At 40.0% G+C, this 16,939-nt stretch overlaps 1 protein-coding gene across 1 annotated transcript; it reads right to left on the bottom strand.

Moving 5' to 3' along the window:
- Positions 1–116: 116 nt before the first annotated feature.
- On the bottom strand, positions 117–6,634 carry pofut1 (protein O-fucosyltransferase 1). The gene is given in 8 exon segments (XM_069708414.1): positions 117–1,128; positions 1,368–1,610; positions 3,543–3,735; positions 4,378–4,490; positions 4,699–4,881; positions 5,477–5,492; positions 5,494–5,596; positions 6,494–6,634. Coding segments are annotated over 8 exon segments (1,185 nt in total). The 5' UTR covers positions 6,633–6,634; the 3' UTR covers positions 117–933.
- Positions 6,635–16,939: the final 10,305 nt, after the last annotated feature.

The following is a 16,939-nucleotide window of genomic DNA, read 5'->3' as shown; positions in this document are numbered from 1 at the left end:
CCAAGTCTCAACCCACTGGTTCAACACAGCTTTGCATATCAGCTGATTCAACTGTAGCACCAGATAAGCTTTCAGTGAGGCAGTAAACACACTGAGGCCATTTAATTCTTCAAAATAATTAGTGTGCATCACTTTATTGGTGAAAAACATTATAGAAAACATTCGACTACAAAATCATCCATTCATTCCTCATCCATCTCCCACATGCATTTATTCAACCAGTGCAAATATTTGTTCATCTAATAACAATACTGTTCTCGCAACATTCAGTCGAGGGTTTCACACGATTTCTTTTTCCAGTTTTTGGTCCTGGTAAACTGAGAGGTGAGATGTCTCCTTTTTCCTCCCTATAATTAGTATGTACAGCAGGATCAGTTACTGTGCTCTCCTTGGAATGGAGGGCAGAGGCAGGAAGGGACACTGACAAGCACTACAGAGATGGGAAACGCAGAGAGGGAGAGAGAGACGAGGAAGAGGAGGTTGAATCGGATCGCTGACAGTGCAATTAGTCTTTTGCAGGGTTCGTTGAGGTCACCGGCGGTCCTGACAACGTGTCTGGGTTGCAAAACATCAGCTGCAATGACCACAGAATATAGGCAGCAACTAAAGGAAGCGTTGAGGAAGTGGTGTGTTTGGAAAGGAAATCTGACTTCAGTAGGGTGAACAAAAAAAAACAGGTAGAAACTATAACTAAAAAAAAAGAACATACAGATACTGGAGTTGCTTGGCAGCAGCACTGTGCATGTCGTAACATCTCACAAACATGTCACTACATCCCATCTTCCTCCATTTCTCACACATTAAAACCTTTTCTCAAATTGGACCTGCCTTTGCACATTATGAACCATCGTGTCACACTGAAATGTTCTCCGCCTCCCACATGCGCTCCGGCCTCCTCATGACAGTCGTGTCCACAGGGCGACAACGTGACCCTCACAGCTCCTGTTTGGGATTTGATTTGCCGGGCTTGTCCATGCCGAAAAAGGAGGACGGGAGGCTTCGGACGTCCCGCTCTCTCTTCACAAAGGCGGAGAAGGAGGAGACGCAGTTGCCGACGAAGTGGTCGGCTCGGCCCAGAATGTACAGGTCCATTTGGGCCGAGTCTGGTTGGAGACTCACCACTTTGACCTGCAGGAGGAACAGTGAGACGCACAAATCAACAACTGGTAAACATGAAAGGCAGGATTCAGCTCTTGTTGGCGGCAACTAAGTCAACAAGTTTGCTAATTCTGACAAAACCTGTTTGACAAATGTCACATTTACAGACAGTTAAAGGTTAAAACTAAGCTGCTCAAGTTACATTTAAGGTCAGACATGCCAGAAACAAGAGAGTCAGAACATGCATTAGAGAGGCTTTAAAAACCCACCTTGCCCTTAAAGAGCTTTTCAATATCCCGACTGTGGGAGTCGGAGTCCGTGGCGATGTAGACGGAGCGGGCGGAGGTCTTCTTCACCCACATCTTGACGGCCCGGCGGATCTCCGCCAGGTCCGGAAGGCACATGTTGGTGGTGAGGGGAAGGGCCGCCTGGCGGTTGTAGCCGACGCACTGAGGGGAGGCCATGAAGTGCGGCCCGGCGTCGCCGCTCTTCAGCAGTTTGCAGGCGTTTTGCTGTAAAAGGTTTGAAAAGATTCAGAAGTGAGAAGCAACACGGAGCCGACGGTCGAGGGGCAAACGTCACGCAAACATCCAGCACGGTTCTGAACTGTGAACCACGACTTGGATGTTTTTGTTAACAATCAATTCAATGAAAAGAACCGACTGTGAATGTATCCTCCTAACAAGTGTCATGTTTAATGTCTGATTCCTTCTCCGACCTCTTCACACATCAGTGAGTCACAGCGCTGAACTGGCTGACACGTCTATTTACTACCAGGAACAAACACACCGTCGTTTACTTTGAGTCAATCCCACATACTTGGTAATGCTGCTGGTAATACTTCTACTACGACAGCACTAAATATGGATTCTTCCTCCGCTGAAAATAGTCCTCAACTAAATGCATAATTTCCTACTGTTTAGCTAAAAACTCCAGTGGAAACTACTGAGCTTTTTTTTTTTCCTTTTAAATGAGACAGTATTTATGTGTGCAGTCTTTTTTTCTTTCTTCCTGTTAAAATGAAGTTTTTCCTTCCCTCTGTTGGAGTTTCCCCCCCTCCTACCTGCTAACATAGGAACTGTTGAATTGTTGATTTTCTCTTTATAATGTTGTAAAGTTGTGTTGTGAGGACTTTAATATGTCGAGTGCCTTGAAATAACCTGTGTGGTGATTTGGAGATAAATAAATAAAATTGGATTGGATTGAGTATTTATATCTTTATGGAGCTGAGAGCCTCAGAAATATGAGAGAGGGAGTAACACTCTTGGTTTTGGTCTTTTTTAAGAAGATCAAAACGGTTTCTTTTACTTTTTTTTTTTAACCATTTTCTACTCCATCAGTCTTTAAAAAGCTTTGAGGCGTGTTGTGGTTAACTGTCCTGCTGGGAAACAAATGATGGTCCCACTGAGCTCAAACTAAAGGGGATCAATGTCTCCTGAGTGGGTAACACACATGTCGATACCACGCGTTCATCTTCTCTGAGTCTCATAGACACTAAGAAGTAAATATCTCACATTTGGACTCATCAGATCAAAGCCCAGATTTCCTCGGGTGTAATGTCCACTCCCGGTGTTACTCGGTCGGAGCAGGTCTTTTGAAGTTCTTTCATTTTTCTGGACTGACTGAGCTTCATGAATTTAAGAGTTGATGGACAGTTGTTTCTCTTTGGGTAGTTGAGTGATTCTTGCCATATTATGAATTACTAGAGTAGTCGACTAGGGCAGTTTTCTGTGCCAACACTACCGACACACAAAACAAGTGATGATCGCGAACACATTGACAAGAAAACCTTGAATTAACTCAAATGTTGACTGAAAACCTTCTGGGTGGTACCCTCATGAAGCTCGTTAACATATTACCAACAGTGTGTAAATCTGTTTGTCTATGTTTTGTTCTACAACATAGAAAAATATTATACATTTTAATTTTTTTGTGTGTGTGTGTGTGTGTGTGTGTGTGCGTGTGTGTGTGTCCAAACTTTTGCCTGGTACTGTACCTTTAAGTAGGCACTGAAACCACTGACAGAACACACCTCAAATTAGATTATTACAAAACTGGCAGATTGAACGTTCTGAATATTCTAAGAGAATTGATGTATACTTCACATTACAGGCTTCTATACACATTATGAAGGCGTTTTTCACAGCAGACCGACTGACATGCTGCCGAGAAGCTCCTCCTGTACACCTCACATGGTGGTAAGTCATGACAGTGTGACAGTCAGCTGGCAAATACAAAACCAGAACGGTGAAACTGATGCAGCTCAACAGAATGGCATTATATATTTGGATCCGAAACCAATCATTTCCTCACGTTTAGTAATATTATGTTTGGTAAAATGCTGGTATGAAACTGGGTGAACTGAGCAATGGATCAGTGAAATCGTGAAATCTGACGTCCGTGATGTCTTCAGACCCCCGACGTGTCCGAGCTGGTGATCTCACCCAGTCGATGCCGATCCTCAGGTGAAGGCCGACGTACGGCCGGGTCAGCAGGGTAGCAATGTGCTCCTCTCCCTCCTTCACCATCTTGTCGGACCACATCACGTAGCGCTGCAGGCCCACGTGCTCCTCGATCACCGGGAACTGGGCCGGAGCGCCGGGCAGCGCCAGGACGGGGTGCTCCGAGGGAGGGAACCTGTGCAAAGAGCAGAAGAACCCGCCTGTTAACCAGACACACTGTTGTCATGGAAACACATGGAGAAGAAAAAAAAAACGTGGCAGTTTCAATGGTTTATGTCAACTTTGATTGACATAAAAGAGTTTTCCACTCTACATTATCCCTCAGAAAATATCACGGTATCATGGTATACACAATCTCATTATTATTATTATTATTATTATTATTATTATTATTATTATCAGTTACAATCAGCCTTCAAGAAAATTTTAGTATTTTTTTTGGTTGAACAAACTTTTTCCTATAGTTAAAATTACAGAAATAAATCCTTTGATTTGAAGCATGTGTGAAAAGTTTCCCTGTTGGAAATTAATAAATAAATAACATGCATTCATTTAAAAGCAGGATTTTACTGCTATAGTTGGTTGAGGTGGAGCATTTTTAACTATTTTGTATCCAACTGAAACTAATTATTATTTTCATTATGGATTAATCTCCTGATTATTTTCTCCAGTCAGTGATTTATACTATTTCACTAGCAGTAACGAGCAGTATAAACGGTATGATAACCATAATTTGAACACCACTGTACACTGCGATCTGTGATACTGCTGCGACCCGAGTCTACAGCACCGTGAGGTTCCTCAAACATGGACTCACTTCTTCATCCACTGAGGTTGGTGGTAGGCACTGAATGAAATCCCACCAAATAAGATCGACTGGTCAAACTCCACACCGACGTGGTCCCAGAACGGACCGAACGGGTTCCCGTCCTGAAAATAAATCAGAACCAGACGTGCTTGATGGAACAAAACAGGAACAACAGCTTCATAGTTCTACAACTCAGGGTTGGCGGTCTACGGCCCAGCAGGGGGCAGCATTTCCCCCTCAACCCTTTAAACTTACAGTTTACCATCAGTCATAGAGAAAGTCTGAAAATCAGGTTTAGTCCACTCAGATTGTCCTCCATCGGACTCTGACCTTCATGGGGCAGGATTTCTTGTCCGCACTGCGGTGGGCAGCCGTCTCAAAGCAGTAGGCGTTCCTCTGGCCTGAGGGCCAGTTTTCAGGAGCCAGCTTCTCCATGAAGGCCTCCAGACTGACCACGCGGTGGTAGGAAGACAAGGCCTCCAGCTGGAAGAACTCGCTGTAGGGAACATGGACCTGAACAGGACAGACAAAGAACATTTCAGTTGAAAGGACAACAGAATGTATAATGGCTGCGTTGTGTTTGGGTTGACCGAGTTCAGGGCATCTGACGGCCTATTTCTTGTTTGGTAAATGCAAGACAGAATAATAGGATGATGTTTTCGGGACGAAGCACAGATTCAAGAAGGGTGTGCTAAAAAAAATAAAAAGGACAATGTTTGAGTGTGGAAACAGTTGGATGCTGCCATTTAGCACGTTGTCATTTATTTTATATGCGTTACGCAGCACTCCGTCTTCTGTTTGAGTGGAATGATTTGTATTTTGAAAAGCTTGTTATTTTTGTTTTATTCGATTTGATATGGACATCACAGCAGCATTAGAATCATAAATTTGGTTGCTGGTGAAACCTGCAGGACATTTCAGCTTGTCGCACCTCCGCAGGACGCAGCTGCTGATTTTATTCTGGAAACTACGAGGTCAACTATAACTAGATTGAATAATTAACGTGAAATACATACACACTAATCAGAGGTCAAAACACTGCTAAATTTAGCTGAATTATAAAAGTCAGTAGAAGCTTATATTGGTGCACTCACAGTGGCGTACTTACATTGGTGTACGGGGGTGTGGTGGCGGTATACGATCCAGGGAGGGACCGCCAGGGTTCGGTTCAACATCTTTGCGAAGGCCAGAGATCCCAGGAAGTGGTCTGCCTGGTTTCCAAAGCGACCTGAACAATAACACACTCTCGTTTTCAACAGCAAACTTTGTGCTGCTTCTTTCAATTTAGTGGCAGTACGGGAGTGTAACAACATGACTTTATATGACAAATGATATCCTGGATATTAAACCTATTAGAATCAGGCCATGTTAAACTGTGATTGTTTGTATCCTGTGTTCGGTGCCGTTCTTGATTTTGTACTCTTTCCTGAGCTTCCTGCAGGCTGCCAGCTCGGGTTTAACAGTTTCTTTGGCCTCACATTTATCTGATTCTGTCTTTTTCCTGTTATATGGAGAGACAGCGAGGGCGCTGCTGGTCATATAGTAATGATAATAAACTTTATTTGGATAGCACCTTTCATTCAAAATGCTTTACATGCAGTGTTTCACATAAAAACAGATATAAAGGGACATTTTAAAATATGGAAAAGAAATTATATACATGAAAAAAATAACATCTTCTAAACGCCCAAAACGTCTATTACTTTGACAGATGTTTTTAATTTCACGATCATCTTTGTCCTCAGAGATGTTCCAGATTTCATCATGTGATGTCATCACTTTATGAGGAGTTTGTGATTTTTCTTCTGATTTCCCAAAAGTCAATTGTATTGTTATACGTGATAACACACGATAAGAAAACGGAAGTTTAAGTTAGTCACGAAATGACTTTTTGAAGCTTCCAGCAGGTTTTAAACAGTCCCGTCAGACAGCTGTCAGACATGGCCGCTTGGTCTCCGACGTCAAGACTTCAGATGCAGTCTGCCGGTTTTAAATCACCACGTCTGAACGCAGTACAACACGAGTTCCCGTTCAGGAGAACTCTCCACTTCTGAATGACTCTACTTTTCTCTTTCTTTTGCCATCCAGCAGAATTGAAAGGTGTCGCCACCAGAGAGTGAGTTACCCATGCACGGGCAGTACAACACGTAGCCGCTCTCATCCCACGCCGGGTCTCCGGCAGAGGTCCGGCACGTCTGGAGGAGAAGCGATGAAAGGAAACACGACAGCGTCAACGCGTGAGCTGCTCGTTGTTTCACCGCCATTGTGGTTCATCTCATATCCCACAATGCACCGGGCTTTGCGTCTTCTTCATTTTGGTTTTAGTGAAGGATTTAAACTACACTCAAAGGGGAGTTTGCTGCCACCTACTGTCCGGGAGGAAGTACAGCTTTTAGTTGGAGACTGGATTTTTAGCTTTTGACATGTAACAGGTTACAGATTACTCGTTACCACGTTAAAAAAAATTAAATAATATAACTATTTTAATTACTTCATTTAAGTCATGTAACTTGTTACATTTAATGACTTTTTTTCATATTACATATAAGCCTTTTAATGCAAAGAATATTTGAATATAACTCGTTTGTAATCACCAACGTTTTGAATAGTAACCATAGTTTATAAACCTCCAAAAATATCAACAATCAATTAATGAAATAAATAATGAATGGCAACAAGAACACATTGACAGAAAGCTCCAAATTAAAATTACCACAAGCTTTTAGATAAACAGTTGCCTTCATACATGACTCCGTCACTCAATTATGCCAAGCTTATTGAGAAAATAGACATCTGAATAATATATGACTATTAATAACAATGATCATTAATAATCCTACAGTTTAGGAATGCAGTTAAACTTTGTTTTACATAACAATACAAACATTCTTAATCTGGTCCCCAAAGACACATGTGATTATGGACAATATTATGATCTGAGAGTATCACATAGGTTATTTTGTGATTTTTCATCAGAGTGGATGAAGCGTGAAAAGTTTTCATCTAAATTGAGACGTGAACGGTTTAAAATTTGACACGATTCTTTGAAAATGAGAATTTGAGAAACACACAAACAAGTTTTTTTTTCCTTCAATGAAGTGTTAATTTATTTTCTGCCGCTGGACAGAAGAAAAGTGACACTAACTTTCTGGTTCTATTCCAGATAACTATAAGGCGAGAATTTAATTAAAGCACCGAAACACGTTGTCTTTAAAAAGCAGACAGCAAATCCAGAAACACAGAAGATCACAAAATAAAAAAGGTTTCAAGTTTTAGCGAAACTGTATAATATAAGTAATGAAACCTTAATTTTATGCGTTTTGTTTGTGGATTATTAATAGTTTTTAGAACGGGAAAACAAACTTAGTTCCTATGTTGAAGAAACTGATCTTTATATTCTGTAAAACAGGAAAAAGAGTGTAAATGGGACTAAAAAGCACATCTGGAATGCATCTCTGCAGAAATACGTCATTCAAAACTGAAATTAAATAATTCATATTTGAATTTCTTTTCTTTATCTTGGTTAATTGTATTGAAAATATGAATCAGAATGATTTAAAACTTTTATTAGTTTGGAAGTAAATTTCCAATAAACTTGAAAGTGAGTGTAATATTATGAAACTGAAGTCATTTGCTTTGTAAATGTGATACTCAGGTTAAATTGTTTTCAATTCCTTTTTACTGTTCTTTTCCCCAAAAAAGTTCCATGTGTAGTATTTTTATGGTAAGGTAAGACGTCTAAATGTCCTGCTCTGGTCTTAACAACATTTTTACCCAATTTGTCGTCTAAAAAAATGTGTCAACGTCACACAAACATTGGTTCTAACAAACATTTAACGTGATGCCACAGGAACATTTACTAGAAACGTTGAACTCCTTAAAAAGTAATTGTACTGGATTCCACCATGTTGCAGACAGCTTTAAAGTTTCGAGGAAAATCAGGGAATCAAAAATACAACCAGTGATTCAGTGAAAATATCAATGCTGTTTTCTCATCCTCAGAAGATGATCGTACAAAGTTCACAATGAAAACAAAAAAAGTGGCCTCAGACTTTAAATCAGATGGAGCCAATCAGCGCTGCGGCCAACGATAACGGCCGAGACGCTCCCACAGATCTATCATTACATGTTCGTCATTAGATGTTCACATGTGTGCTCAACGTGCCCCAAACCAGCATGGCAACACGTGTTCGGGTGCGGTCTCCAACCTTTGCTTCTCCCATTCAGATGTGGGGATCCTCTGCTAGCCTGCCTTGTTTGACTGAATCAACTGATAATTGCTTAAATATGCCACATTGAAGAGATCACCATCCTCTGCTGAAAGGCTGAGCGACACCGCTGATGATCTGCAGACAATTCGCCGAGGACAACTGAATGTGTGCAAGTCAATGGTGATACTATTATTATGATTTAACAGGCAGCGTGACCAAAACATCCCCCCAAAAAAGACTAAAGAGTATTTTTTTTCTTTTAATTCAGACCAAAGTTCATGACTCTTTTTTTTTTTGGCCAATTCTTCACAATCAGGAGTCCAAGCTTTAAGTCGGGCTTTTTGCTTTGAAGGATAATTAATCCCTCTGCATCCTCCAGCTCAGCCAAGCCAGTCTAACGTATTCTCTCTTTGTACTCAATCACTCTCGTTTTTCTTTTCTCTGATGCTCGACAGCTGGCTGCTCTTTCCCTCTTTTCCTGTCGTTCTGTCTGTGTCTGCTCCTCCCCCATCCCCTGAACACACACTGTTTTTCATTGTTAGAGATGACAGCAATGATAACAATGCAAAGAACCACAACTCACAACCGGAGTATGAGAAAGAAGACAGAAAGAGGGAGAGAAGGAGGCTTCCTTCAGGTGAACTAACGGCAGAGACCACAACAACCAAATGAGGCGTATTTCTTATGTAATCTCTCTCTGGCTCAGTGTCCAAACTTTTAACAATTTAATTTCCCTTTTTGAACCTTTGAGTGAATCACACTTTACTTTGTGAGGCTGCAGAGGAACAAGTTTGCCATTCATAACATCCACGCATCCATATATGTCACTCACGTTTCCCCATTTCTCGGTTTGAACCTCTGTCTTATGGTGCAGAGCAGCAGGCTCTCACTCTGCCTGTGGCCTTTCACAAGAAGGAAATAAGGTAGTCAACCTCAAAACAACCCGCCTCCTGGTGACCTTTCTGCGTTGCTACTGACAACCCAGCTTTCAGTTCAGCTGAAGGCTGTGACTCGCTTGGTGTGGTGTCACTTCACATTTAGCTGCAGAAACCTCATATGTTCACAGACAGTTAATGTTAAATTCACCAAATGGATTTGTGCACTTGAAACAAAAGGAAGGCCAGTAAAGTCCTTTATTCTTAAAATAGTAGAACATTTAATATGAAGTCATTTCAACTTGACAGATTTCTGCTCAAAACATTTGTTTAGTTTCAGATTTCAAACTAACAGAACTTTATTGACTAAATCGTTCTAGTCTTAGTTTTCCTGTCTTATTGATCAAATCTAACAGAAATAACAACAAAGTAACAGAACTCATTGTGATAGTGGGGATTTCTTCTGATGAAGAGGTATAAAGAAGACATGTCTAACAAAACCCTTTTGATAAAAAGCCTGTTTTTAGTTGCCTCGGTTTTCAGCAGGATCTTCCATATGCAGCAGCTTACCTTCATAAAAATAAAACTAATAAATCTAACAGTAGTCGAGTAATAAAACACATTTCAGCTCTGGAGATTTACGTAGATCTAGATATGCCGAGATAAAAAGCCATGATGAACAAACCTCTGTTGACAAAAGGCCCATCTTTAGTTTTTCTCAGTATCTCAGATGCATTTTAGTGACTTAGATAAAACTGACAGGATCATTTAAAACTGACTTCACCAAAAAAGTAACATTTTGATCGTGAAAACTTGTGAACCTCTGAAGGAGTTTGTTATTTCAAGTCCAAATATTTGTTCAAAACTGTTTTTACAACTGTAGTTTTAGAGGTGTTAAAAAAAAAATAATACTCCAAACTAACAAAAGTCATAATTTAAATAGTAAAGATCTGTTCTTTAAAGATTTATTTTAATTTCCTCTCAGATTAGATCCCGTTAAAAGTAACTCATTCTGGTTATGAAGATTTATTTCGATTTAGAAGTGGTAAGACAACGAACCAAAACGAACAAAACTTTGTTTTTAGTTTCAGTTTTTCTCCCCCACTGGCAGCAGGTTTATAATGATAAAGATGAAATCAAATGTAAAAACTAATTTCAGCTCTGACGGTTTATACTTGCATTAGGAGCGCTCACGAAAAGTGGAAGAGCAAACAAAACTCTTAACAAAATGCCTTTTTATTGTTACTAAGTGGCATATTTGTGCATTATTGGGTGAATTAAAAGAAAACCAAACCTAACATAAAAGTAACAAAATTAATTTCCACTACCAAGATTTAATTTGATTTAGATGTTCTTAAGACAAAGAGCCAAAACGAACAAAACTCTGTTGACAAAATGTTCATTTTAGTTTAGTTTGTTTCTCTCAGCCAGGATCCCATCTGGAAGTGGCATCAGTTTAGACCTTATCTACCAGAAGAGGAGATTTATTTTGATTTAGAGATGTTAAGAAAACTAGACAAAATTGGTAAAAGATAAAAGAAAAAGAATGCATGTTTCTAACTTCAGTTTGGTGGCACTGTGCTCTTTGGAGGGGAAAAAAAAAGTTTAACAAAAGAAGAAATTAAATTCGTTACAACTCAAAATTCAATTTAGATGAAAAGAGCCAAAACAAGTTTCCCTTCACAAAATGTAACCTTGTGCATTATGTTTATTCTGATGGTGGTTTCAGTGATGATACAAAGGGAATCCAACATAAATGTAACAAACTCTCACGATTTAGATTTGTACAGATTAACTTTAACATTTAAAGGAGGCCCAAAATATTTACAAAATGTATTTCCGCTCTAAAGATTTATTAAATTTTAAATATGGAACAACAAATATCAACAACTAACAAAATTAGAATTAAGTTTTTCCTCTCTGGATCCCTTGAGGACAGTTTGTGGCATGTTTCAGTGACCGATATATAAAAACTTAATCCAACATGAAAGTAATGAAAAATAGAACTCATTTTGGTTGTGAAGATTTATTTAGTTGTAAAGGTGCTAAAAAACGAACAAAACTCTTGGGTAAAATCCCTCTTTTTAGTTTTCCCATCAGCTACCTCGTGATATGACGCAGATAAAACCAGAATCTAGATTCAGACTCGTTAAGAAAAGTGTCCAAAATAAACAGAACCATGTTGACAAGAATCCTGTTTTTATTTTTAGGTTTCCTCTCAGCTGTTGTGTGTCCTCGTGACGTGGCGGTGGAGCTGCTCCACCCGTCCACCTTATCAACCTGCTGCAGGCCGCTCACGTGGGCTGTCTCTGACCCGATATCCCGCCCCCCACCCCCACTCCCGCATCACGGAAAAGACTTCCCCACCTTTAACTCTTGTGTTACCCAGAAATGATCACCTACCAGCTGCTCGGTGGTGATGTCACAAGCACAGGATGTGATTGTGAGCTATCTCACAGCCCGACACCACCATGACCAGCAGATATGTTGTGTAACGTTTGCGTTTGAGCTTTAATCAAGCACTGAGATGCAGATCTGTGTGTTCATGGCTCAAATACGTCCACGTCTTGCCCCCCAATAAAAAGAGAAAAGAGAAATTCTTGTGCCTTTTCAGCCCATGACCCAAACAGGACACATTTAGTCTCACCCTGAGACCCAGGCTCATTAAAGCACACAACCTATATAATTAACCAAACGCCAGCCTGAGCGAGACTGAGCGAGAAAGTCCTGCCCAGCGTGTCCCCAGCAGGCGTCCCCGCAGCTGGACGGGACAACAGTGCGTCTCTCGCTCCTTCTGTGAGGTTTCCCCTCCATCCTTTTTAAGCTGTTTATTGCCCATCTCCGCTAATGTAAACCGCCCATCTGCTTTAAACAAAACACATAAAAACACACGCAGTCATTTCCCACCGCGCCAAAACCAAGAAAAAGAAGGAACTGCTGGGTATTCTGGTGGCGAGGAAATCCACTCCAGATGTGAACAAATTGTCCCTTTTACTAATTGCTATTGTGTTGACTTGATGCTGATTTTGGATCTCTTATGTTGGTGTGGATGGAGAGGAGAGTCTTTGTCAGACTAAGTGCGTGCGTGTGTGCGTGCGTGCGTGCGTGCGTGCGTGTGCGTGCGTGCGTGCGTGCGTGCGTGCGTGCGTGCGTGCGTGCGTGTGTGTGTGTGTGTGTGTGTGTGTGTGTTTACATGGATGTTGTGTCGAGATGAAGCCGGTGGTGGTAAAATAAGGTAAATGGGGATGAGACTGCAGGACCAGTTGGAGATGTGACTACTGTTATCCAGCCGCCATAAACAGACACATGTTTCTGCTCAGTGTCTGATGAAGGCTTTATTTGAGAGACGCCCGTCGCTTTCTTCTGTCCCGTCATCCGAACTTCTGAAAGGCCGGCTTCCCCGCCGCTAACAATGCATCTAATCAGGGCTGATTAGGTGTGTGGTGGGCAGAGACATCCAGGGGAGTGTCTGCTGCTGCTGCTGCTGCTGCTGTGGCAGCTTCTTCTGACGGTCTGGAGAGATGAGAGAGACACACAGAGAGGAATCAGAAGGAAGTCACCATGTGGCATTTCATAAAACAATTAAAAATCACTCCGCTGCTCCAAATAACAGACCAACATGCAACAACTGCAATCAACCTGACTGCGGTCGCAGCAACCGCACTGCAGTCGAAATAAACAAACAACGGCATAATGAGAGAAGTCTCCCTCGTTATGGTGGGAAATCACTTCACCTCATCCATCTTCTGGTTCTCTGTCGTCTATTCTGGTCCAGTTTGTTTTAAAGAATCCTTACAGGAAAAGCTGGAGGAGAAAAACAGCCAACACAACAACAGCGGACCCAAAATCTGGCCTTCAAAAAGGAGGAAATACATACAAAACTGAGGTATAACCTCTGGTTATACATATTATTTCATGCAGATGCATGAGCAAAAAAAAGATACGTAAACTACTTAAGACAATTAAATAGCTGAAGTCATAGAAAGACAGATAACAGGTAAAGTCACAAGTCAACTAATTAAACAGTTAAAGTCATAGAAAGTCAGCAGCCTCATGACTCAGTGTTATTTCAAGTGGAACTTAGTTTGAAAAGATAACTATGGATCGCCCCTCAGCAACAACCAAATTAAGATTTAGTCACTCATTTTCTCATCTGTAAATGAAAAATGTCCATTTTGATGAAGTGGCATTATGATTCAACAGTTTTTTCCACATATAAAACAGAGGCAGCAGTTCGTGATGGAAAAGAAGGAAAAGAAGAATACAAACTAGCTGTAACTCTGGTGAAAGAGTTGTGAAAGGAGCTGCAGGTTTGCAGATCTCAGTAGCTGCCATCTCGTTTTTTAACTCTATTTTAGATGTTTAGATGTCAACGTTTTTGTGCTTTGTGTGAATACGAGCAGCCGTTGGGCAGGTGACACATTGAATGTGGATTGTTTTCTTAAGTTGGTCTCTCTGAATATATATATATGTATATACCTACCTGAACTGTCCGTGAAGACACGGACAGAGAGCAGCAGAGAGCTGCTGTCACTGTTCACTAGTTTTATGATAACAGTTTAAGTAAAAAAGGCCACAACGCCTCCAGTAGATTGTCCAGGCTGAAGTCTTTAAACCCGGTGTACTTCCCCGCTTCATCACACGCTGCCTTTTTTGGCAGAACAGGTAGAAAAAGTGAGGATATTCTAATAAAACTGTTTTTGTTGTTGTTGTTTTTTACATCCCTTCATGGTATTATTGGAGATAATTTGAATGGCACTTCATATCAGAACTGTGCAGGTTGCAGGGAAACTGTGTGAGCTGACTGATTCAGTGATGTTTTATTTGATCTTATATGACATCAAATCTTACTTGAATCTTCTCCATGATGGAGCCTTCATTTCTTTATTTTGACATTCTGAAAATGTCTTTATTTCTTCCAAATGAAATAACCAGTTGTCTTTGTTTTTATATGATTTTAAAATTGTTGTATGTGTTTAAACATATTTAATTTTCACAGATGAAAGGATAAAAAAAAACCTGAATTAACAATAATTATGTGTAATATGTGTATAAACGATTATTTCAGAAGATACCGCAATTAAATAATTTCATCAGTCTGTCTATGTAAAGTTTTATAGTTTGGATGTTACTTATCTAAATTGTTGAAAACAGAATCATCCTGAAACCATTTGAATATTTTAAGACCATTATTTAAGAAGAACTTTTTTAAGTTGAATGTTTCATTCTTAACAGTTAAGTTTATTTGATTTAATAATACATTCTAACCTTAGGAATGAACTACACTTGTACAAGTCTGGCTTTTAGGAGACTCCACTTTTTAAAATTTTTTATTAAAGGCATTTCTGATATATTTGTAAGCAAACAATTAATCTTGTGGGCGAAAACCTGCTTAAATTGGTTATTTTTTTTTCAATCTGTTAAATGTTAAAAAAAAAAAGAAAAAAAAAAAGATCACTTTCCATTCGGGTTGCTTTCAAAAACAAATGTTTGCTTGAACTCAAGAACTTGCTTGACGTTTTAAAGTGAAAATTGAAATCTAAACAACATCCCTGTAACATCTCCAGCTCTCGACTAAAAGAAGTTGTTTTTCAGTCCGGTTTCCTCCCGGTTGTTTTGGATTTTAAACGGAACTACGACTCCAACAACAAAAGTCCGACCGCGGTGGATCCGAATAATACCTGCAGCTTTTAGTCTTCTGCCGTCACACTTTCATCTGTTCTGCTCTCATCTCCTGTGACAAACAGAGAAAAGCCTAACGACATCATTGGCCCTTTCAGCCCTCTCTGCAACAGGTAAAGCCTATTGTGGTTTCCCACATTTCCCCCCCCCCCCGAACAACAGGCATTTTCTGCCCCGCCTGTATTGAACACGCCAAAAGGCTTTTGGTGCTTTCAAGGTCGGTCGGAAATGTGGCGATTAATTGGAGGCGAGTGATTGTCAAAGAAAATATGCAAACATATAAGTTCCGTATGATGCCGTGGTAATTTTTTAAAAATTATTGTAGTGGTAAGCTAGCAGCTCAGACAGTAATTTTCATTTATGTCTTTGTAGCAACCAAATTAAAACAGCAAGCACAGAGACTGTAGCATAAAGTAGCCGATAGGTTTGATCACGTTTCGAGTTGTTTATTAAACGTTAATAATGGAAATAGTCTCTTAGTTTTTATTAAGATAGTGTCGTGAAACAGACAAACACAATATAGGCTAAATATGTATAAATATAAAATATGAGCAGCACGTGAAGGCAGCATTATTGAAGACTCTGGCTCCCCCACCCCCCTCACTCTCTCTGTCTCTCTCTGCACAAACACATTCACCCTGCGGCCACGGTGCCGGGGCTGCTGGAAGCCCGTGGAGGGGCTGGGAAGAGGTTCTGGGGGGTGGTTAGGGTGATGAGGAAACGAGTTGATGTGCCCTGGAAGTAATTCTTTCACCCCTCCCCCCCCTTCCCCAAAAAACACAGGCTTACAAGGTGGGAGAGAGGAACCGGGACCACCACCACTGGCAGCCTTTAACACGTGGGGAGCCGGACGACCAGCCACATGCCTGCTGATGGGCTGCGAGCTTACCTCCTGCATGTTGGCACTTATTGGAACTTTAGTATTAAATAGTAATACTTCGTTAAAATAACCTATTGATATTCGGACTGTTCTTTTTTATTTTGAATTCTCATTTTTAATGATTATTTTTATCCATATAATTTGTCAAGTTTAATGTGCACGTGCAAACTTCTGTCCCAAGTAAATGTAAGAAAACCTCATTATTCAAGTCAATTCTGGTGATGATAGAAGAAAATGATGAGATATTTTCCGTTCTTACAAAGTCTATAAAGTTGTACGATATTATGCAATTTCATTCAAAACAGGCTGTTGACAGCTGTAAAGAAATAGATACATTTAATTAAATATCAGGAGGATGTATTGTTTAGTAGCTGTTATGGGATTAAACAATGGAAGAAGAGGAAATTTTTTTTTCTCCACTTTTTGGTTTCAGAGGCAAAGTATAACCGCACAAATAATAAATAAACAAAAACAAACAAAACAGATAGAAATAGTCCAATTTTAGCTACACAAGTGCTTTCAATTAAAGAAATAATTTTTAGCAAGCCCCAAATGTATTGAATAACATTATATTTTTCAAAGACTTTCATGTTTAAAACTTTGGGTTGCATGCTAGGTACTAAAATATAAATAAAACATTTGAATGTTAATTTGTATGTTAATTTCGTTGCAAGCAATATTATATTAATATTTTTTTTAAATAAATATGAGTAGCTTATATGTCCACGAAATAAATGTGCAACATGTGGAAGCTGAACTGCAGGTGTATTAAATGAACCCAGTACTGGTGACTGGGAGGACTGGCTGCAGGCTGCTGAAAAAACAGTAAGCTGTCGCTGGTTACTAAAAAAAAAAAAAAAAAAAAAAAAAAAAGTTTGTGAAAGTGGCCTGACGTCACACTCCCACAATGCTTACCGCCCCAT

The sequence above is a fragment of the Brachyistius frenatus genome, unplaced genomic scaffold, assembly GCF_029030835.1.
Source record: "Brachyistius frenatus isolate BFR_SWC_R1_liver_20210118 unplaced genomic scaffold, ASM2903083v1 Contig_75, whole genome shotgun sequence".
Taxonomy (NCBI): Eukaryota; Metazoa; Chordata; class Actinopteri; family Embiotocidae; genus Brachyistius; species Brachyistius frenatus.
The sequence above is the reverse complement of the archived record's forward strand: the minus strand, read 5'-3'. Positions and strand labels throughout refer to the sequence as shown.